This window comes from Apodemus sylvaticus, chromosome 1 (assembly GCF_947179515.1).
Source record: "Apodemus sylvaticus chromosome 1, mApoSyl1.1, whole genome shotgun sequence".
In the NCBI taxonomy this organism is placed as follows: Eukaryota; Metazoa; Chordata; class Mammalia; order Rodentia; family Muridae; genus Apodemus; species Apodemus sylvaticus.
The window spans coordinates 192,407,378-192,431,999 of record NC_067472.1 but is presented as its reverse complement, the minus strand read 5'-3'; the positions used below and the strand labels follow the sequence as shown (position 1 = coordinate 192,431,999).

General features: G+C 47.7%; 1 protein-coding gene across 1 annotated transcript in view; it reads left to right on the top strand.

The window, feature by feature from the left end:
• Positions 1-24,367, top strand: part of Cacng7 (calcium voltage-gated channel auxiliary subunit gamma 7) — a 31,810-nt gene extending 7,443 nt beyond the window's left edge. The window contains exons 5-6 of the mRNA XM_052180488.1: positions 22,111-22,256; positions 23,124-24,367. Of these exons, the coding sequence (XP_052036448.1) occupies positions 22,111-22,256; positions 23,124-23,381 (404 nt within the window). The 3' untranslated portion in view covers positions 23,382-24,367. The remainder of the gene's footprint in view (positions 1-22,110; positions 22,257-23,123) is intronic.
• Positions 24,368-24,622: the final 255 nt, after the last annotated feature.

Sequence of the window (24,622 nt, the reverse complement as noted above, 5' to 3'; positions counted from 1 at the left end):
TCTGTTCCTCCATCTAGACATTTATTTATCTCTCTGTCCATCCATGCATCCATCTATCCATCCATCTCTCTATATATCTATCCACCCATCTATCTCTTACTACTGTTTTTTTAAAAATATTTACTTATTTATTATATGTAAGTACACTGTAGCTGTCTTCAGCCACTCTGGAATAGGGCATCAGACCTCATTACAGATGGTTGTGAGCCACCATGTGGTTGCTGGGATTTGAACTTAGGACCTTCGGAAGAGCAGTCGGTGCTCTTAACTGCTGAGCCATCTCTCCAGCCCATACTACTGTGATTTAAGCATTTCAAGGTGCAGTTCAGGTGTCCTTGACTCTTAGCACTTCACAGTGCATGCCATTAGAGAGAGTTTAGATTTCACCTACAGCTCCGGCTGTCTTCTGAGGTGCAAGGCTCTTTATCTTTAGCATGTGTGATCTCACACCGAATCCTCTAAAAAGTCTACGGGGTGTTGGTATCACTCACCTGACAAAGTGAGGGATCAAAGATCCACACACCCAAGACACCAGCGTGAACTGCTTCCAGATGATGCCAGTGTCTGGAGATCTAAGTGAAGTTCTCTGCCGGAGGGGTAGGGGTCTTATCCTCTCAGTTCATTCCAGATCAGATTACTGTAATTCCGATATACTTCGTTTATTGTGACTTAATCCTCCAATTCAATCCAAATTGATTCACCTTTACTTAACTTAAATCAAGTCAGGTCCTTGCAATTGACTGATATCTAAGTGTGTGTGTGTGTGTGTGTGTGTGTGTGTGTGTGCTATGCATATGTACTATGTGGGTCTATGTATCTGTGCATGTACAGGTAGAGCCACAGCAGAATGTTGTAACCTTCAGTCACTTGCTGCATTATTGCCTTGATGAAAGGTGTGTTACTGCCTGGGAAGCTCACCATTTCGGTTAGGCTGGCTCCAGTGAGGTCTCTGCATCTGCTTGTCTCTGCCCTGACTCCCCAGGGCTAAGGTTACAGACATGGGTAGCTAAGGCCACTTGGTAAATGGATGCTGGAGATTCAAACTTGGGCACTCACGCTTGAATGCCAAGCATGCTTATTCTCTGAACCATCTCCTCATATATTGATACATAATCGATAATCGGTCACAACCTATGTGTTTCTCCTTCACCCCGCTCTTCCATAGGCTACACATGGGCCCCTCTTTGTAGTTCACTGTGGAAGCAGTTGCAGAAGGATGTCCCTGCCCCTCTCCCAGCTCTCTGGAGGCCAAACCTTCCCCAAGCCTTCACCCTAACCTGAGAAGACCTTTCCCAAGGAAAGCAGGGTGCAGCCTCTGTGCAGACTCAAATCACAGCATTCGAGCCAGACACGGAGCTAAAATAAGACATGTGGGATATCATGATCCAGAAAGTATTAGAACAGAAAGGGCTCATCATTTCTGAGATGGAAAAATAGTAGCCTAGAGAGAGAGTAACTGGGGCAAGAGTGCATTCCGTGGGGACTTTTATTCAATCTACCCAGTATGTTGTATATAAAGTCCCTCTGTTTGCAGAACACAGGAATGCGAACGGTTGATTCAGCCAGTCAGTGGCAGAGCTGGGCTTTGAACTGAGTGTATTCCGATTCTAAAATCTACTGTGCAAGCACTGAACCAGTAACTGTAGCCTTTGGGGCTGAGAGTCAGATTTCTGGTCTTCAAATGGGAGAGACTGATGTCGTGTGCATGTGTGTGTGTGCGTGTGCGTGTGCGTGTGCGTGTGCGTGTGTGTGTGTGTGTGTGTGTGTGTGTGTGTGCCTGCATGCGTGCATGTGCATGTGTGTGTGCGTGCGTGCGTGCGTGTGTGTGTGTGTGTGTGTGTGTGTGTGTGTGTGTGTGTGTATGCATATGTTGTGGTATGATGTGTGTAGTGCTCTAGTTTGATTTCTAAAACATTCAGACCAAAAGTAACTTAGAGGAGTAAAGGGTTTATTTGGCTTATAATTTTAGTCCATTATATATTGTCATGTCCAGACTAAATCTCTTTCTTGAATTCATTTTAGAGTGAATAGATTTTAGTCTATTCACCCTATCCCAGGGTATTCCGCTCATGTGCCTTCAAGCTTGTGGGTTTCAGTAGCTGAGGCACAGGCTATAATCTTTTAAAGATATGGTTTCAAATCCCCTATTGCCTGAACGAGCTCATTCTGAGAGATAAGACAAGAGTTTACATTCTCTTATGGAGAAGACAAGTGCTGGAGTTACGAGTGCTTGAAGAAAGTATTATTTTGGCTCACGATTTCGGAGATTGCATTCTGTGTGTTGGCGGGCTCCATTGCTGTGAGCCTGTGGCGAGGTAGCACATATTGGAAGCAGACGTCTGTGTTTGGGGCTAGGGAGATGGTTCCGTAGGTAAAGTGCCTGCCTTGCAAGATTGAGGGTCTGAATTCGGAACCATAGCACCGATATTAAAAACAAACAAACAAAAGAACAGACGGTGGCTATGGCAATGCAGGCCTGAATCCCAAGCACTGGGTAGGTAGAGACAGGCGTGTCCTTCAAGCGTATCGACTTAGCTGAATAATGAGTTTCAAGTTCAGTCAGAGAATAAGGAATAAGGCAGAGATGACTGGTGAAGACTCTTGGCCTCCCACCTCACCCCGTTCTCTCTGTCCCCCCTTTTTAATTTAACTTAATTTTATTTGAAGATTTGTTTGTTTGTTTAATGTATGTGAGTACCCTGTTGCTGTCTTCAGACACACCAGAAGTAGGCATCGGATCTCATTACAGATGGTTGTGAACCTCCATGTGGTTGCTGGGAATTGAACTCAGGACCTCTGGAAGAACAGTCAGTGCTCTTAACCTCTGAGCCATCTCTCTAGACTACCTTCTCTTTGCTGTTCAAAAAATATTTTATTATTTATTTATTTATTTAGTTTTTGGATTTGTTTTTTTTCAAGACAGGGTTTCTCTGTATAGCCCTGGCTGTCCTGGAACTCACTCTGTAGACCAGGCTGGCCTTGAACTCAGAAATCCGCCTGCCTCTGCCTCCCAGAGTGCTGGGATTACAGGCGTGCACCACCACCGCCCGACTTATTTTATTTTTAATTGAGTGTGTCTGTATATCTGTGTAGGGGTATGTGCACAGGACAGAGGAGGACATCAGATCTCTTGGAGCTGGAGTTACAAGTGTTTGTGAGCTGCCTGATATGGGTGCTGGGAGCTGAATTTGGGTCCTGTGCAAGAGCAGTACACACTTATAACACCCCTCCATGCACATCTGACCCCACCAGCCCCCATCACCACCATCATAAACAAGTGTTGAGTTGGACAAAGTTACTAGAAAGCAGAGGCAGTGAGTGAGGACCAGGCCAGGACAAAACCTATAATCAAAGACACATCCTCAAGTGATCTCCTTGGTCTACTTTTAGGCTGTCTTACCTCCTAGGGTTTCCAAAAGCTTCCAAAATCACACTTCCAGCTGGGGAACAAAATCCCACATATGTGCCTGTGGGGATACATTTCACATTCAAACCATAACATGTCTCGAAATATTTCTTTTTGTTGTTCTCTTTCTTCTACAAGAAAATTAAAAATGTGAATCCCATCCTTAGCTTGCAAACCAAACAAAAACCAGACAGAAGAATAGCTGCAGTTGTCCAAAAACCCTGATCTTAGTCATGGGCATAACGTTTTTTAGGCTGTAAGAGTGAATGTTCAGCTGCAGTAAAACACGAATAAGCAAGGGCTATAGTAGTAGCTCACTAGTAGGGTGTTTGTCTAGTTTACAAACGGGGCCTGGATTCAGTCCTCAGCATCGCACGGACAAAGCACACCTATAATCTCAGCCATTGGGAGGTAAAAGCAGGAAGATCACAAGTTCAAGGCCATTTATGTCTGTATAGTGAGTTAAAGGCCAGCTTGGGCTACAAAGAATTCCTATCTCAAAAAATAGAATCAGGCCAGGCAGTGGTGGAGCATGCCTTTCATCCCAGCACTTGGGAGGCAGAGGCAGGTGGATTTCTGAGTTCGAGGCCAGCCTGGTCTACAGAGTGAGTTCCAGGGCAGCCAGGGCTACACAGAGAAACCCTGTCTTGAAAAACAAACAAACAAACAAACAAACAAACAAAATTGAATCAGAAGAAAGCAGAAATAAATGGATGAATACATAAATATGTTGTCATCAGTAGTGTCATCATGAACTTGTTTGTGATTGGACAGGTCTGCCCTATGTGAATTGCATTATTTCATTTCCTTGACTATTAGTATCTCCATTTACAGTTTTTATTATTACTGTCAGTGTGCATGTCTGTGCATGCATGATGTCTGCGTGGTCGGGAGTGCAAAGGCATAGTTGTGGAGGCCAGAGGAAAACCTTGGGAAGTCAGTTCTTTCCTTTCACCTATGGGGGTTTCAGGGATTGAAATCTGGCTTGCACAAGAGGCAGGTTTGCCCACCGAGCTGCCTCCCCAGTCCCAGTATCGTCATTCACCCCTGTGGAGGCAGAAGCAGAGGTGAAGTCGTTCAGCAATGAGTCGGGGTTCCAGACCAGGTACTTTTACCGCAGCACTCGGACACCCCACTAAAATCACAGCCCCCAAAACTCTACCAGGCACATGTCTGTAAAGTCAGCCTTCTGGAGACCAAGGCAGGAAAACTGAGTGTTTGAGACCAGTCTGCCCAAACTACACAGCAAAATCCTGTTTTGAATGAACATTAAAGCCACTGGGCACGGTGGCATGTAACCTTAATCTCAGTGCTCAGGAGGCAAAGACAGGCAGATCTCTGTGAGTTTGAGGCCAGACTAGTCTACAAAAAGAGTTCCAGACACCCAGGACTATATAGTGAGATCTCGTCTCTCAGCCACCAAACTTGTGTCATCCTAGTAGTCGGGAGGTGGTCAGGGTAAAAGGATCAGACGTTCAAGGTCATCCTTGGCTAGGTAGTGAGTTCAAGACCAGCCTGGGGTACAAAAGACCCCATCTCAATATCAAACTGAACAGAACTACATGAGAAATATCAATACCTTAGAGTTTAAGAGTAGCATGATGTGGTCTAATCGCCATGTTCCCAGAGAAGACCAGAGTCACTTCAGAGTTCATCACTGATAGCATCAGCACTCAAAACTGGAGAAAACAGTGCTGGAGGTTGGAGCAGAAAGGAAAGGAGCATCTGGGATATCCCTTGTCAAACATCCCTCAAAGGTTTAATAAACTGCAGGGCAAAAGACTTCATTAGTTTTTGTCTGTCTGTCTGTCTGTTTGTTTTCATTGCTGAGTCAAAAGACCTAATAAAAGCAACTTCAAGACAGAAAGATTTGCTTTGGATCACAGTTCCAGGGTGCAGTCTAGCCTGGTGGCAGGAACATGAGGCGGCTAATCACACTGCATCAGTAATCAGAAGCAAGGAACTGTGCTCAAATCGCTTTTCTTTTTTATTCAGGTCCCAAGCCCATGAGACGATGCCACCCTTATTTAGGGTGAGATTTCCTGCCCCAATTTACACACTAGAAACTTCCTCGTTTGTATACCCAGAAGTTTGTCTCCCAAAGTGACCACAGAGTCCATCGAGTTGACATCACAAGGCTGAAACTGGACTGCATCTGCATTGGTCCAGGCAACAGCAGGCTAGGTCTAGCCTGGGGTGGCGATGAGAGAAGGATATTGACAGGAAGGGAATCAATAGACTGACTGACTGTTTAGAACTGGGAGCTGGGGGAGGAGGCCAAGGTGGCACAGATTTTCTTTTCTCTTGGGTTTTTTGAAACAGGATTTCTTTATGTAGCCTGGCTGTCCTGGGACAGGCTGACTTTGAACTCAAGATCCATCCACCTGAACCTCCTCAGTCCTGGAATCAAAGCCTTGTGTGCCACCACAGTGAGGCTTGTATAGATTTTTCCTTTTGCAGGTCACAGTAGACAAACACACACCCTGTATTCACACCAGTTCCAAAGCACAGCCTGTACATTTAATTACAAACAAACAAAAACAACAACAAAAACATTCCCCAAACCTACTCTGGAATGACCTTGTATGTCTGTGTAGCTGAGAGTGACCTCCCTGTTCCCATCTTCTCATCCTCTGTCTCCCAGGGCACTGGAACCACAGCTTACAATATTGTGCCCGCTTTATGTACTGCTGGGAACTGAAACTAGAGGCCTCGCACTAGGCAAACGCTCTACTAACCCAGGAGCACCCCAGTCCTGCATCTGCTCTAATACTTGTTCACCAGCTGTCCAGTGTAGCAGGTCCTGTGAGTGCCCAGACACTGGCCGGTCAGCCTCACCCGCAAGTCACCCACAGCTTGTCACGAGATTTCCTGCATTCCTCCGGGGCATTTCCGAGGTTTCAGAAGACACTCACATTGCACACTCCCAGGCCTACAAGGTCTTTTAGAATCCAGCTGGTGCTCAGATCTGTGACCCACTAACACTCCCCACATTGCCTGTGGCTTTCATCTGCCCCGGTGCTGGAGAATGCAGATTTCAGCTTCCCCACAAGAGCTCTCCACTTCATTATTCCTCCCTGCAGGGGTCTCTTCCTGGCCCTCAGGTCCTCTTCAAAATTGCCTCCTCGGCTGGATTTGCTGCTTTACCCCTGTAATCCTTGCAATTTGGAGGTAGGAGGGTTGCTTTGAGTTTGAGACCAGCCTGGGCAACAATGCGGTTAACTCAAGCCTGGGCTCTGTGATGAGAGTCCCCCCACCCCCCCCACCCCCCCCCCACCCCGAAAAAAGAAGGAAAATGATGTCTACAGATGGCTCAGTGGGTAAAAGCACTTGCCACCAAGACTGAGAGCCTGAGTTCGGTTCCCAGGGCCCACATGGTAGACTGGAAACACTGATTCAACAGCTGTCCTCCGACCTCTGCACGCACATAGAACACACACACTACATAAATAACTGTAAACAAACCAACTGGTCAGCCAGCGAAGAAGGCAGGATGGCGAGTAACAAGTGAGCATAAGGAGTCACCCTACACTGGCAACCACTGCTAATGTTTCACTACTACATATCTTCGTTCGTGTGTGTGTGTGTGTGTGTGTTTATGTGTGTATGTATGTGGTTTTATGTATATGTGTATATACATGTATGTTTATGTGTGTATGTATGTGGTTTTATGTATGCGTGTGTATGCATGTGTGCTTGTATGCATGTGTGTATACATGTGTGTTTATGTGTGTATACATGTGTATGCATGTATGTGTATATATATGTGTTTTGTGTACATATGTGTATATACATATGCGTGTATGTATGTGCTTGCATGCATGTGTATATATATGCATGTATGTGTGTTTGTGTATATGTATATGTACGAGTGTGTTTGTGTGTATATATATGTATATACATGTGTATATGTGTGTATGCATGTGTGTATGTATGTATGTGTGTATGTATGTATGTGTGTGTGTGCATGTGTGTACATGTACGTGTGTGTGTGTGTGTGTGTGTTTTACTCATGTGAGTTTGTGTTCACACATGCAGAGGCCAGAGCAAGATGTGGACTGGTTTTCACTGTTGCTTCCTGTAATTGTATCTTTTTTTTTTTTGACAGGGCTTTTCTGTGTAGCCTTAGCTATCCAGGAACCCATTCTGAAGACTAGGCTGGCCTCAGACACAGAGATCCCCCTGCCTCTGTTTCCCGAGTATGAGATTAAAGGCATGCGTTGGAATAGCCGGTAACTCCAACTTCAGGGGTCTGATGGCCTCTTCTGGATGGCAACTCTATGTCCATTTGTACACACATTCACACAGACACTGCTATATACATAGTTAATAAAGTATATTTTTTAAAAAGGTTAAGGAGAGCCAGGCAGTGGTGGCGCACACCTGTAATCCCAGCACTTGAGGAGGCAGAGGCAGGTGAATTTCTGAGTTTGAGGCCAGCCAGGGCTACACAGAGAAACCCTGTCTTGAAAGATAAAGAAACAAAAAACAAAACAAAACAAAAAAACAAAAAGATTAAGGAGAAAGCTTATCTGCAGAGTGCTTCTTGTCTAGAATGCCTAGGGGTATGATTTAGCAGTAGAGCACATCCTAGAATCCCCTAGTGAGGAGCACTTAATATTAGAGCCCCTGCCTAGAATCACCCAGAGGGGGCCTAGGGGATGTGGCTCAGTGGTAGAGCCCCTGCCCACTATTCTGGAGTTCCTAGGTTCAATCTCCATTGCTACAGGGTAGCAGGGAGACTAGAGGGGCTAAGGGAATCCTCCAGAAGTTCCAGACTGCTGTCTTATATGTGCTGAATACTGTGCTAGATCCTAGCAATGCAATAGAACAGGTGCCGACCTCATTCCCAGACCTGTGGCGCTTATGTGGCCTCCTAGTGAGGCGACAGTGAGCAGTGCACAATAAAAAAAAAAGCAGCACGGAGAGACTTTAGTGCAGGTAGCTGTGAGCGCTGTGGAGAAAACAAAGGGTCCGCGAGACAGCTCAGCCAGTGAAGGTGGTGGCTGGCAGCCGGCAGACCTGGCTTCTAGCCTGGGGATGGCATGCTGGAAGGAGACAAGCAGCTCCTACATGTTCTCCCTCCTCCGTGCTGTGCCTCCGCCCCCAGCTCACAACGTTAGTTAATTAATTAAGGCATCTGGGTAAAATGAGAGGCGAGGTATAGTTTTCTCCACCTATTTGAATCATCCGGCCTTTAGATACCTCTTGATCCTCTTCTTCCTCCTTTAGTACATATGGGTGCAATACCAATAGAGGCCAGAAAGGGGCGTCAAATCCCTTGAAACTGGAGTTGCAAGTAGCTGTGAGTTGTCTGACTTGGGGGTCAGAAACTGAACTTGAGTTCTCTGGAAGGGCAGCAAGTGCACCTCACAGCTGTGTCATCTCTCCAGCTTCCCTCCTCTACAAACACACACACACTCACACACACACACACACACAGTCACACACACACACACACACACATGCACGCGCGCGCACGCGCGCACGAACAGACTCACACACACACTCACACACACTATGCACACACATACTCACACACTCACACACACAATCACACACAGTCACACTCACACACACACAGTCACACTCACACACACTCACACAGTCACACACACTCATACACACACACACTCACACACACATGCACACACGCACACACTCACGCACACTTACACACACATGCACACACAGTCACACATACACACTCACAGACACACACTCACACACTATGCACACATACACACTCTCACACACACACTCACACACACTCACACTCACACACACTCACACAGTCACACACACTCATACACACTCACACACTCACACACACAGTCACACAGTCACACTCATACACACACTCACACACACTCACACACACTCACACACTCACACAGTCACACACACTCATACACACTCACACACACACTATGTACATCCCCTACCCCTCACAGCATTGGGGATTGGACCCAGGATCTCCCACAGGGCAAGCAAATGCCCCACCACTGAACTACATCCCAGCTAGTTTTGATGCTGCGATGTCACTGCACTGCACTGCCCGGGTGTGAATCCTTTTTGTAGTTCAGGCAAACCTTCTACTTGGCATCCTCCTGCTGCTGCCTGCTGAGTAGCTCCAGTTACCAAGTACATGCATTTCTTTCCCACTTGAAAATAAGTTTTGGCCGGGCAGTGGTGGCGCACGCCGGTGATCCCAGCACTCTGGGAGGCAGAGGCAGGCGGATTTCTGAGTTCGAGACCAGCCTGGAACAGAGTGAGTTCCAGGACAGCCAGGGCTACACAGAGAGACCCTGTCTCCAAAAAAACAAGGGTATGGTAGGACACATCTGTAACCCTAGCATTCGGGAGCTGAGGCAGAGCTGGCGTGGTGGTGCACACCTTTAATTAGAGCAGAGACAAAGGCAAGTGGATCTCTGAGTTCTTGGCCAGCCTGGAGCACAGGGTGAGTCCCAGGACAGCTAGGGCTACCCTACATATAGAAACTTTACTACCTGCTCCCACCCAAAGAGATCAAGGCTTGAGAGTTGCAAGGTCGAGGCTAGTTTGGGATAAAGACTGAGGCCCTGCCTCAAAAAAGCAGCAGAAGGGGATTTTCAGAGAAAGGAAGAAATTAAGTTGTAGATCTTAGGTCATTTGCGCGTTTCTAAGTTAGGGGGCTGGGGCGATGGCTCAGTGGGTAAAGTGTTTGCCACACAGGCATGGGGACCTGAGTCCAGTGCACATAAAACTCTTGTTTGGAGAGCACATCTGAAAACCCAAAGTTAGGTGAGTAGAGGATCCTGGCGGCTCCCTGGCCAGCCAGGTTAGTCTGATCAGTGATCAATAAGTAATAATCTGATGGATGACCTAAGTAATGATCAGTTCAGTGAGAGATCCTGTCTCAAAAAACTAAGGGTAGCAGGATTGTGGAAGATGTCTAGCATTGACCTCTGGTACCCAGCTGTGCACACTCTCACATACATACATACATACATACGTGTGTCCAAGCACACAGAACATGTGCACACATGTATCACCCACACAGTTTTAAGGATCTTACAAGAACGCATTCTTTTGCATGAATACAGTGCCATATCACACTTAAAATTTGACAATATCTGTCTAATATAATTTGTCTGTTTTCTTCTGTTTTTCAAAAATTGCAGATATTTATACAGGGTGTATGTACGTGCGTGTACACGTGTGACCTGCCACGTGTGGGAAGGTCAGAGGGTAACTTTTGGGAGGCAGTTTTTTCCTTCCATCCTGTGGGACCCAGGGATTGGAACTTAGGTCACCAGGCTTAACAACAAACACTTTCACCCGCTGAGCCCTCTTTCTGGCCCAGTTTTCTCAATCCAATTTCTTACTGTCCCGTTTGCTTCACAAGTATTTTTTCTAGGCTTGGGCAAGCAGCTCAGGGACTATACGCATGCCTCTTTGAGTCTCTGGATTTAATAGCATTGGGGAAAGAAGACAAAGGCTGTTTTTTAGGTTTTCCCACAGAGCCAGGATTTGACCTAGCCTCGTGGTTTTATATTGTCAATAAGTCTTGTCTTTGGTGTATACTGTAGTGCTGTACCACTCCTTTGCTGCCCCACCCCAACACTGACTTTAAAAGACAGAAAAAATAGTATAAGGAAATCCTGCGCGCCCTTCACTGGCTCCCACAATCGCCAGCATATGGCGGATCTTTTTTTAGTCAAACACTGCCATGTCCCCTTTCCATACTTCTGCCTTATTTTAAAGCCGGGCATAGACATCAGCAACTTATTTTGTCCTTGTGTATTTTAGTACTAGTCTCCGAGTGAAAAGTACTCTTGTGTTTACACCCTCCACACTGGCCACGGTACCACGACAAAGCCTGAACCAACAAAGCACAGAGGGTTAGCTTAATGCTGTCTAATACCCACTTAGTGCTCATCCCCCTCCTCCCGCACACACTGGTCTCATAAATGCCTTTTTTCTGTGAGCATGTTGCAAATCAGTGTGTAAATTACACGTGGGCATTTGGCTGATAGCTCTCCAAAGCCTCCTTTGAGCTCAGACAGTCTCTCTTCTTCCTTTAAAAAATATTATTACGTTTATTTATCAATGAATGTAGATAGCAGGTGTACACCATGGCGCTTGTAAGGGGTCAGAGGAACCGACTTAAGGAGGTTGGTTCCCTCTGTCCTTCGCGAGGGTTTTAGGGACTGGACTCAGGTCATCAGGCTTGGAGCCCTTTTACCTGGACAGACACCTCGCCTTCTTCCTCCCTCCTTTCTTCCCTTCCTCCTCCTCTGATTTCCTGTCATTTGTGGGGTTTTCTGGGGGGCGGGGCATGCCAGTTTGTGGTGTAGCATCCTCTTCTGTAGTTTTCTAAAGACATTCCATCCACCCTGTGGTTGAATACATCCATCCATCCATCTCTGTAAACTAGGGTTTGGAAGAAGCTTGGGAAAAAATCTGAGTTTGATTTCTTGTTGTGGTTTTGTCAAGAGCACCACTACCTAAAGTTGTGTATGCTCAGCACGCATCCGTAATCCCAGCATTTCAGAAATAGGTCAAAGAATCAGGAACTCAAGGTCATCCTTGGCTACACTGACGGTTCAAGGCCAGGCTGAGTTATATGATCGATAGGGCTATTAAGGTTCTGTCAGGAGATGCAGAGTTTGGTGTCTGGTTCTCTCTCTTCTCTCTCTGTCTCTGACTCTGACTCTGTCTCTCTCTCTCTCTCTCTCTCTCTGTCTCTCTCTTTCTCAGCTACAAGGATTAATCTCTGATCCATGCACCACAGCCTGCACACATCAGAGCAGGGTTTCTATAGAATCCCCCGCCCTGCATTTGTCAGTTTCCTTGCTTAGCGTGTTTGTCTTTCCTGTCTCCTCTGTGATCTGGAAGTTATGCCGGGACTTAGGGCTTGAAAAGCATTCGGGTTAAACACGATTGGCAAAAAGGAGAAAAGAAAGAAGTGCAGCTATGGGCTTTGTGGCCTCTCTCTTTGGGAAGTAGCTGCCTCTCCTCAGAATGTGTTTGCATTCTCTTCTCTTGGTCAGATGTTAACAAATGTCTGTTCTGTCGAGATAGGGCCCCACTGAAGGACCAAAGTAATGACTCCCCTGAATTCTGGCTTAGGGAACTTGTGGGTTTGTTGGGCTCATTTTCAGGAGGGTGGGTGAGGGGTTACTTGCTGGTATGTTAGTGAGGGTGCTTCCTATAGGAATGTGGCTGAGGAGTGACCTGTAGAAGTATGGGTGACCCCCAAAGCAGATGTACTAAAAATCCTCCTCCCGGTGAGGATTGCAACATCCCCATAGCTGCATAAATGAAGCCTCAGCTAACTCCTCACCTCTGCACACTGTCTAGCATCTTCTAAGACCGTACACAACTGGGGCAGAACATACAGCTGTCAGGAAGGGGTGGGAAGGGATAGCCGAAACCTCAGCAGAGGTCAGAGACCAACTTGCTTGAGTCAGTTCTCTGCTTCCACTGTGTGAAGTTTGAGGACCGAACTCAAGTCATCAGTCTTAGTCACCGGCTTGGGTGCTGAGCCATTTCTACAGCCCACTAATAATTTTACAGTTAAGTTTTTAGAGTTTCAGAGTCTCATTCTGTAGTCCAAGATGGCTTCCAGATCACGGTAGTCTGCCTGCTTCAGCCTTCGAGTACAGGGGTTGGTGGCTCATGCCACATCTTCCTCTTTTTATTATTATTATTATTATTATTATATCTAAGTACACTGTAGCTGTCTTTAGACACCAGAAGAGGGTGACAGATCTCATTACAGATGGTTGTGAGACACCATGTGGTTGCTGGGATTTGAACTCAGGACCTTCGGGAGAGCAGTCAGTGCTCTTAACCTCTGAGCCATCTCTCCAGCCCCTGCTTGTGGCTCTTTGCACTGGGCTTGCCTGAAGCTCGCCCAGGGCAGCATCCTTGTGTAGCTGCCCATCATCCACAAAGCTTAGAACAGAAAAGAAGGTCAAGAGAGGCCTCTTGAGTGAGTGTGGATCCCCGCCCCCACTGCCCTCCAGACAGGGCTTCCCTGTGTAACCCTGATACAAAGAACTCACTTTGTAGACTAGGCTAGCCTCAAACTCCTTTCTTCTGCCTCCTGAGCGCTGGGATTAAAGGTGTGCGCCACCACTGCCCACCTTGAACTCTGAATTTTAACTTTGGCTTTTCTGTTTGTTTTCTATTTTTGCTTTGTTTTCTATTTTTGCTTTTTTTGTTTGTTTGGTTGGTTGGTTGGTTTTGGTTTTTTGAGATAGGGTTTCTCTGTGTAGCCTTGGTTGTCCTGGAACTTACTCTATAGACCAGGTTGGCCTCGAACTCACAGAGATCCGCCTGCTTCTGCCTCCTAAGTGCTTGGATTAAAGGCGTGTGCCACCACCGCCTGGCTTTATTATCACCTCTAATTTCCTTCCCAAGTTTTCTGATCTCCTTCTTCCTAGCTAATTACCTTTCTAATTTCTTGTTAATTTTTTTTTTAACTTGGCGTGGTAATGCACACCTCCAATCCCGTCATTCCAGAGGCAGAAGCTTTCTATTTTCGTCTTTCATTTTTTTATTACATGGGTAGACATGTGTAGACGTCATAGGACAACTCCAGCACCTAATTCTCCCCTTCAGTTATGTGGGAGCTAGGACTCGAACTGAGGCTATCAAGTTTGGCGGCAAGCCCTTTTAACTAGTGAGCCATCCTGTCAGCCCGTGGGTTTTTCTTTTGCTGCATTTATTTACCTATCTTGTTATTTTTATTTTGTGTGTATTTATTTATTATTTATTATTTTGTGTGTATTTATTGTGACCTAGCGTATTTTATCAGTGTTTCAACCCCATGCTGAGGGATTATTTACCAGAGTGTGGGCCCTCCACCAGTGATTACGTCACTGAAGAAAATGTTTCCTGTCTCCCTGCCCTGGCAGCTATTACCCGCCTGTGCATCCTCCGGCAGAGGCCGGTCCTCAGTCCCTAATCTCCACCACCTACCTGTTTCTCTTTCCTAAATAGACGGCCCATATTTGCTGTGCCTTCAGATCTTTCTCTGTGGCAGACACGAACTTGTCCTCACTGGACCTTAGAAACCTGGAGGAGCAGACCGAAGTATTTGAGAACCTTCTGCGCACCCAGGACATCTGCTCAAAAGATGCACATGAGGACTAGTTGCCTCTGTTTTGTTGTTGTTGTTGTTGTTGTTGTTGTTGTTGTTGGGTTTTTTTGTTTTGTTTGTTTCCGTCTGTGCATCATAAAGGTTTAGCGGAAGGTGTCAGTCTTTCTGGGGCATAGCCCCGCCCCCTCATGGCCACCGCCCAGTTGCTCAGCTCCTCCCACTTACTTGCTCAGCTCCTCCCACTTACTCTCGGGGCAAATGCGCATGCCCGCCCTCTCCTTGAAGAGCCTGAGCACTCGTCCTTGGACAATTTGAGCGGCTCCATGGCCCGTGGCTTGTAGTATGTAGCTGAGTATCTCCTGGACCATGCCCCTCACGGACTCGGACTCAGTGTGCTTGGCGAGGCTGTGTCTTGGCTTACTGACATTCTTGTGTCTTGGCCACACACCTTGTGGCCTTCCTTGAAGCCCAAGGACCCCGGGGGCAGCGCAGAGCCACGGCTGCTGCTTTCATGGTGGCCAGGACAGGAAGGACGGCGCCACATAGAACCCTGGGCTACCTCCCCTCTGATTCTTGGGGTCCGTTTGCCCAGGTCTCATTAACTTCCAGAGTGGCCTGGTGCCCTTGCGCACCCCGGCCGTGTCTCTGTGGAGCTCTGCGTCCCCCAGTGGCTCTCTCTTCATCTTTTATAAAGTTCTGTCACTTTTCTTTTACTCTTTCATGTTGACGTTTTTATTGTAGAGGGCAGCCCCACAATGTTCATCCCAGTGGATTCAGGTCACACACTTTCAGTAGGAACACCATAGGAAGGAAGGAATGGCGTACTCAGCCTCTGACACCTGGCGCTGAGAGTCTGTCTGCTGGGTACCAGAGATCATAGCTTGCTCAAAGAGGTACCTGATGGGTCAAGAAATCACAGCAAAGGATGTGTCTTTTCTTTGCTTGTTTTGAGACAGGTTTGAATGTATCCCAGCCTGGGCTCGAATTCACTATGTACTTAACGATGGCCTTGATCTGATCTTCCAACCTCTCTCACAGGATAGTGCTACGATGACAGATCTGTGCCGCCATGACTGGTTAATATCGTGCTGGGATCAGAAACAAAGCTTTTGCGTATTCTGAGCAATCACTACCTTCCTAGCTGAGAAAGATGCTTTCTTTTCTTCCTTTCTTTCTTCCTTCCTTCCTTCCTTCCTTCCTTCCTTCTTTCTTTCTTTCTTTCCTTTTAAAAAGATTTACTTATTTATTATATGTGAGTACACTGTAGCTGTCTGTCTTCAGGCACTCCAGAAGAGGGAGTCAGATCCCATTACGGGTGGCTGTGAGCCACCATGTGTTTGGTGGGATTTGAACTCAGGACCTTCGGAAGAGCAGTCAGTGCTCTTAACCACTGAGCCATCTCTCCAGCCCCTGTAGGTGATACTTACAACTGCTGTTACACCTGGCATTGTCAAACGTGTTGTCTTGTAACTACCTTTCCACATACATGTGTAGATGGGTATGTTACTGAAACGAAACTTTTTCTCCTATTCCTTTATTAATTTTATTTATCCATTGTATGTTATTATTCGTTATTAGTATATATGTGTTTGCATGAATGCAAGTTTGCTTTTGTCAGTGAGCGTGGAGGTCAGAGAGCACCTTTCCGTAGTCGTCTGTCTCCGCATCATGGGTCTGAGGACTGGGCTTAGGTCATCAGGTTTGTGTGGCCCTTTGACTCAATGAGCCATTTTATTTACCTAATTAAAAAACTACCTATCTGTTGCTGCAGTGTGGCTTGGTTTGTAGCGTGCTTGTCTAGCGCTGATGAGCCTGTTCTCCCCGCCAGCTACGCATAAGGCCGGCATGGCAGTGCACACTGGTCACTCTGGGAGAGGAGGCAGGAGTAGTGAAGCTAAGGCCATATTGAGCTTAGTTCTACCCAGTCTGGGCTAGGTGGAGACCATATTCCAAATACAAAAAAATAATCTGTATAGAATTTGGGTTATATAAAGAGATCCAATATCAAATAAGTGTATATTTAAATACACGCACACACAGAGAGAGAGAGAGAGAGAGAAACATATACATACAAACTTGGAATCAAACTCAACTTAATTCTGTGAGTCTTATGCCAGCCAGGACAACTAATTCCAGGGATGCTTGGTCTCAAAAAACCAAACCAAACAAGCAAAAACCAACCAAGTGTGAGTTGGCCTCTGAGTTGCTTCTGAGTGCTGGGATTAAAGGATTGCTCTACAATGCCCAGCCATTTATTTTTTATTTATTTGTTTATTTGTTTATTTATTTTTATTATATATAAGTACACTGTAGTTGTCTTCAGACACACCAGAAGAGGGCGTCAGATCTCATTATGGATGGTTGTGAGCCACCATGTGGCTGCTGGGATTTGAACTTAGGACCTTCAGAAGAGCAGTCAGTGCTCTTAACCTCTGAGTCATCTCTCTAGCCCTTGTTTTGTTTTTTTCAAGATGGGTTTTTCTGGGTAGCCCTGGCTGTCCTGGCTAGATAACTGTCTGTAGACCAAGCTGGCTTCGAACTCAGAGATCTGCTGCCTCTGCCTCCCAGTTGCTGGGATTAAAGCCGTGCACCACCTTCTGAGTGTACTTATTTATTTACTTATTTTGGTTTTTCGAGACAGGGTTTCTCTGTGTAGCCCTGGCTGTCCTGGAACTCACTCTGTAGACCAGGCTGGCCTCGAACTCAGAAATCCGCCTGCCTCTGCCTCCCAGAGTGCTGGGATTACAGGCGTGCGCCACCACTGCCCGGTACTTTCTTATTTTTTGGACAAAATGGCACTTTTACTGTCCCTGGCTTGTATCCGCCCGTTCCCTTGGGGGAATGAATTCAGAAAGACAGTGGTGCAGGTGTGGTAGCATGCTTTTGGGATCTGCACCAGAGAGCTGGAGGCAGGGGATCAACAGCTTGAAGTCAGGTCGTGGGGCATAGCAAGGGAGAGCCAGTCCTTTAACAACAACAACAACAACAAAAGAGGAAGGGAGGGAGGAGGGAAGCCAGAGAATGAGAAGTTACTGGGATTGTTCTCCACTCTTGTTCTTATTTGTTTGTTGTTGTCATTCTTTGCTTGCTTTGGTGGGCTTTGCTTTTGAGGCAGCGTTTGCTGTGTAGCTTTGCCTGCTCTCCAGCTCTCCCTCCCCCTGGGCAGCAGGCTTTCCGCCATCACACCTGGCTTGGGGTTTACTCCTTGAATGTATAAAATACATTCCAGGGATCAAAATCATGCAGACTTGTGTGCTTCTCCGCGGCTCCCTGCTCTGCCTCCTCCCTGCAATCAGCCCCTCTTGTCTGTCAGCTTCCCTCCCTGTGCTTAGTTTTGCAAAAACAAGCAGATGCACACGGGTTTGTTTTTTTGTTTTTCCCGTTGCAACACTGAGGGTTGAATTTAGGGCCTTACACATGCTAGACAAGTCTCCTCCACTTGCGCATCCCTGCCCCTCACTGGGGGATTCTAGGCATGCATTCGGCCACTGAGCCACGCCCTTAGGCCTTTCCCCCCCCCCCCCCCTTTCCTTTGTTATTTTGACAATGGTTTTACTAGGTTGCTGTACTGGCTTTGAACTCACAGTGGATCAGGCTAGCCATAAACTTTTTTTTTTTAAAGATTTATTTCTTTTCTTTATATACACTGTAGCTGTCTTCAGACACACCAGGAGAGGGCGTCTGATCCCATTACAGATGGTTGTGAGCCACTGTGTGGTTGCTGGGAACTGAACTCAGGTCCTCTGGAAGAGCAGTCCGTGCTCTAACCGCTGAGCCATCTCTGCAGCCCTAGTCATGAGCGTTTATGTGGGTCCTGTGTACAACCAGTAAGTGCTGTTGAACACTGAGCCATCTCTTGAGCCCTCCTAGTGCATTCGTTTTTATTTTATTTTTATTAATCATCCCATTTTTTTACATCTCAAATGCTATCCCACTTCCTAGTTACCCCTCTCCCTCCCCCTCCCCCTCCCCCCTCCCCTTTGCCTGTATGAGGGTGCTCCCTCCACTCACACACCCTCTTCCACCCCTCCTGTATTTGTTTATTTTTGTTTTTTGTTTTTTTCCAAGACAGGGTTTCTCTGTGTAGAGTTGGCCATTCTGGAACTTTATAGACCACGCTGGCCTCGAACTCCCAGAGAGCTGCGCCTCCTCTCCCTTCCAAGTGCTAGGGTTATCACCCAGCTCAATTATATTCTTTTTTTTTTTTTTTTCCCCCCCGAGACAGGGTTTCTCTGTGTAGCCCTGGCTGTCCTGGAACTCACTCTGTAGACCTCAAACTGGCCTCAAGTTCTGAGTTCTGGCTGGCCTCGAACTCAGAAATCCACCTGCCTCTGCCTCCCAAGTGCTGGGATTACAGGTGTGCAACACCGCGCCCGGCCCTCAACTGTATTCTTTCTGGAAAAAAAAAAAAAGGTGGGGCTGGAGAGATGGCTCAGTGGTTAAGAGCACTGACTGCTCTTCCAGAGGTCGTGAGTTCAAATCCCAGCAGCCACATGGTGGCTCACAAACATCTGTAAAGAGATCTGACGCCCTCTTCTGGGGTGTCTGAACACAGTTACAGTGTGTACTCACATATAATAAATAAATAAATAAATCTAAAAAAAAAAAACTGGGTGTCTGTGCATCAGACGTGTGCCTGGTGTCCACAGAAGCCAGGAGAGGCCATCGTATCCCTAGGACTTGAGTTGTAGATAGTTGCACGCTGCCATTGCGGTACAGAGAATTGAACCCAGGTCCTCTCAAAGAGCAGCCAGTGCTCTTAACCACTGAGCCACCTCTCCAGCCACACTACTCTTTCTAAGACGATCTGAGTTTGATCCTCAGAAACCACATAAAAGTGGAAGAAAAGACTGAAGTCTACACAGCTGTGCTTTAGGCACCGTGTGTTTGCTGTGTTAGGTACAACATTTCCCTCCACACACACCATCCACTAACGTACAATAATAAATACATTTGAAGACGATCCTTTCTTTCACACTTAACAGTAGTACATTCTAAGCCAGGTATGGTGGTGAACACCTCTAACTCCAGTGCTTGAGAGGCAGATGCGTGAAGATTTCTATGAGTTCGAGGCCAGCGTGGTCTACATAGTGAGTTCCAAAATGGCCGGGGCTACATGAAAGACTCTTATCTCAAAACAACAAATAAAAAAAAAGTAGATTCTATATATTCTTAGGCACATTGTGTTTTCTTTCATTTTAAATTTTATTTATTGAATGACTGATGGATTTGGGAGACAAAGTCTCATGTAGTCTAGGCTGACCTTGAACTTCTGACCCTTCTGCCCCCATCCCGACCTCATGCAGGCATTACAGGTACGCAAGAGTATACATGCTTGTATGTAATGTTGGGATTTGAACTCAGGGTTTCATGCATGCTTAGGCAGACACTCTATCCCTGCACTATACCCATCACTTTCTCCTCATCGCCATCTTCCTTCTCTTTCTTCTTCACCCAACACTTTCCCTTCTCCCTCTTCCTCCCTCTTCCCCACCCCCTTTCCTCCTCTTCTTTTCCTCCTCTATCCTTTCCCCTTCTCCTCCTCTTCTTTCTTTCTCTTTCTTTTTTCTTTTTTTTGAGACAGGGTCTTTCTGTGTAGCCATGACTGTCCTGGAACTTGCTTTATAGAGCAGACAGGCCTAAACTCAGAGATTTACCTGTCTCTTTCACCTCCTCAGTGCTGGGATTAAAGACACACACGCCACTGCCAGTCTTAACCAGTCTTAATGCTTTGCCATATTTTTCAATAATAATCTTATATGTATATATACATATATATGCACACACATACATATATGCATATATATATTGGCAAGAAAGAAAGGGAAGGCTTTGTGGATATGTAGCATTCATATCCTTGGAGAAATATTATCAGGATTGTTTTAAAAGAGGAATTCACTTGTGGTTTTGTTGTTGGTTTGTTTTTTCTGCGTGTATGTCTGTGCACCGTGTGTGTGTGTGTGTGTGTGTAACAGTCGTAAGCCACAGTGTGGGCGCTGAACTTGGATCCTCTGCAAGATCAAGTACTCTGAACTGCCGAGTCATCTCTCCAGCCCCTAATGACTTTTACGTTTTCTATTTCTTTATTGGGGGACATGTGCACGTGCCACATTGCTCATTTAGAAGCCGAAAGACAACCTGTGGGGAGTTCTCTCTTTCTATCATTTGTGTCACCCTCAGGCCTTCATGGTTGTCCGCAAGCACTTTACCCCCTGAGCCCTCTCACAGGCATGAAATTCACAGACTTCAAACATTTGGGATATGTTTCACATAAAACACAACTCACATATTACCATGACTTTTATCTCCTTGGCTTATTTTACCAGATCCTTAGGACAGGAGTTATAGACAGTTGGGATCCGCCACTGTGATGCTGAGATTTAAACCCAGATCCTCTGGAAGAGCAGCCAGTGTTTTTTGTTTGTTTGTTTATTTGTTTGTATTTTTTGGATTTGTTTTTTTGAGACAGGGTTTCTCTGTGTAGCCCTGGCTGTCCTGGAACTCACTCTGTAGACCAGGCTGGCCTCGAACTCAGAAATCCGCCTGCCTCTGCCTCTGCCTCTGCCTCCCAAGTGCTGGGATTACAGGCGTGCGCCACCACCGCCCAGCCAGCTAGTGTTCTTAACCATTGAGCCATCTCACCAGCTCTCCTAAGAACACTCACACTTTGTGTATGTGCATATACACATTCGTTTGTGTGTGTGTGTGTGTGTGTGTCTGTACACGGGTTGACACAGAATTGCTCTCCACCTTATTTGGCCCTTCGAAAAGATCTCCCTTCCCTGGATCTCACCCTCTTGGACGATGACTTAATTTCTTTGATCCCCTCCCTTGCTCTTCCGACCCCAGAAGATGGCTCTGTGCCTCTTCTGGACCACATAGTGTTCTGTGAGATGAGCTTCGTAGCACATGTCACTGTGCACAGAATTCACCGCTTTCCGGTGCACTGGATCTCAGATGACAGGCGTGGGGTGGGGTGAGGGCAGCTGGTGGACTCTTCTCTGGGTTCTCTGCACCTGGAACAGGAAGTCGTTCAAAACCCGGAAGTGAAGCCCAACCTTGTCATGACAGTTTTCTCGGGGGCGCTGAGATGGGAGGTTCAAATGTTCCGGGCCTGTCTGGGCAAGTTAGTGAGAACTTGATTCAAAATAGAAAGTGAGAAGAGGGCGGGGGATATAGCTCAGTGGCAGAGCCCCGCCTAGAAGGTACCCGACAGTGGTCAAGGCCCGGGGAGAGAAGTGTTAGAATCCACCAGCGTGGGTGCATGGCTCGGGTGCAGAATTCCTTCATAGGGTCTGCCAGTGAGACAGACGCTGGTGACAAGGCTTGGTGGTAGAGTACCTGCTTAGGGGTCACCTTCAAGGGCCACATAGAATTCTTCATAAGTAAGGCTTATGACTCAGCAAGAGTACTTGCCTAGCATCCTCTACTGTGTGTATGTGTGTGTCTGGGGGGGCGGGGTCAGTAATAGAGCATCTGTGTAGGATCCGCCGTTGTTCAGACAGAACACCTCCTAGCATTTTGGGACTAGGTTAAGGGCGAAGGTTAGATAAGAGGCAGAGGGGAAAGGAGACCCCACCTTCTCAGGGGCCTGGCACCCTTCTCCCCTCAGGCCTGTCTTTGGTGGTGGGCTTGGTCCTGTACATCTCCAGCATCAACGACGAGGTCATGAACAGGCCCAGCAGCTCCGAGCAGTACTTCCACTACCGCTACGGGTGGTCCTTTGCCTTCGCGGCTTCCTCCTTCCTTCTCAAAGAGGTGATGTATTGGCCCAGACTGCCAATCCGAAGGTGGAGGTAGGGTGGGATCGGAGTGGGGGCGGGTGCTAGGGGTGGGTTTTCCAACTCCTGGGAGCAGATGGAGATTGGAAGATAAGGCCTTTGGATGTGAGGAGAGGAAAACTCTGAGATTTGGACCTTCCTAGGTCTTAGAGTCCCGGGTCCTGGAAAAGGAGTAGCTCTGGGGCAGGACTCCCTGAACAGGGGACAGTCTGATTGCTGTGCCCAGGAGGAAAAGAATGTGGTTATGAGGAAGGTGGAGGACTGTGTGGTGTGATCGCTGGGTCTCGGAGAGGAAAGAACATAGGAGTCCGAGGTCCTGGGAGTCTCGGGTGGGAAGAAGCTAAGGGTTTTTTGTTTGTTTGGTTGGTTATTTTTTTCGAGACAGGTAACCCTGTCTGTCCTGGAACTCACTCTGTAGACCAGGCTGGCCTCGAACTCAGAAATCCACCTGCCTCTGCCTCCCAGAGTGCTGGGATTACAGGGGTGCGCCACCACCGCCCGGCGGAAGAAGCTAAGGGAAAACTCATGGGTTGAGGTTTTGGACGGAGATGGGGAAGCCCTCGTTCCCGGGAAAGAACAGAGCTAGGGGACCGATCTCTCTACGCTACAGCTGGGAATGTTTGGCTGTGCGATTGCCCGGTCCAGGAAGGAGAGGAGACTGGATGGGGGGAGGTGCCTGGACTATGGGGAAGTTGGGTTAGACTTTGGGTCCTGGAGGAAAGGAGGGCTGGGCCTCTTGGGTTTTGCTGAGGTCTTGGGGATGATTTAAAGCTGTGACTCCCGGGCTCTGATAGAGGAGGCAGCAGGGTACCGCCTCTGGGATTCTGACTGTGCCTCGCCACAGGGGGCCGGAGTCATGTCCGTGTACTTATTCACCAAGCGCTACGCGGAGGAGGAGATGTATCGCCCTCACCCGGCCTTCTACCGACCGCGTCTCAGCGACTGCTCCGACTACTCCGGCCAGTTTCTGCAGCCCGAAGCGTGGCGTCGAGGCCGCAGCCCTTCCGACATCTCTAGCGACGTCTCTATCCAGATGACGCAAAATTACCCTCCGGCCATCAAGTACCCTGACCACCTCCACATCTCCACTTCGCCGTGCTGAGGCCGGAATCCCTCCTCCTTCTTTTCCTCTTCCTCCTTCCCCTCACCCACGAAGCCCCAATTCCTTAAGGGAATCTTGGCAGAGGGATGCCGTGCCATCTCCGGGCCATCATCCTCATTTCAGCGGCTCTACCCTTTCCCAATCTCTCCACATTGGTTCATCCTACTTCCAAATGATTCCTTCCGCACCTCGCCCGCCCGCCCGCTTTCCCTTAGGTCCCGCCCCACGGGTTAATAACTCCAAATGAGTTCACTATCTTCTGGTGGTTGGTATCTTGCACCTAGTTCCCCCAACTCCGCTTCCGGGTAGGGGCGCTGGGCTGGAGAGTGGGTGTGGCAGCCACTGGAATGCCCTGGAACTCCCCCTCATTCTCTCCTAGCTCACCACCCGGTGCCCTGCAAGTCGCTGATGGCAGCGGGCGGGGATAAACTTGCTCTGCCTACGGGAATAGGACTCTGACTGACCTTGACCTTACCCTTTCTGTTGCCTCCGGGAGACTCCATTTCCTCTCTTTTCCCCCACTGGAAGGTGGCCTTTCTTATACTGTATTCTTTCCTTCTTCCCCCCCCTCCTCCTCTTCTCCCACTTCTCTTTTTCCTCCCTCCACCTGCTCATCCGAAGCCCCCTAGGTGCATCCAGCCTCTCACACCAAACAAGGATGGGACCCCAGGGTGGAGGGAGGTTCCCTTACGCTAGCTCTACACCTGTGCCCGCCTCTTCCCCCTCGAAGTTCCTTCGGGGGCGGGAGGGGCAGTAGCGGGGGTTAACACCCCCCCAAAAAACTTCTGTCTTCCATTTTCTGGTATTCCCTTTCATCCATGTCCCTCTCCCCATCTCAAATCCCCAACTCTGGCCTCTTTCAAGGGCCTGTCCTCCCCCTTGGACAGATTTGAGGGGTGGGGGAGGTCGCCAGAAACCGCTCATCCCACTCCCTTTATTAGGGAAGGAGGGGCGAGGCAGCACAGTGTTAACACAGGGAACCAGAACGGCCCCGGGGTGGGGGGGAGGGGGGCAGGGGAGGGATAGGGGGAGGGGGGGCTTTTAGTTTGCATCTTAGGTGGGAGGGGCAGGGAGAGCCGCAGCAGTTATAACCTGCCTTTACGCAGCGATTTTTAATGAGTCTGGGGAAGGGGGGGAGGGAGGTAATAAGGGTGGGGAACCGGTGGGGTGGGGGGCCTGGCTCTGTTATTTACCGTGTATCATATGTAAATATCGACAGAAACTTCAATAAACTTTATTTC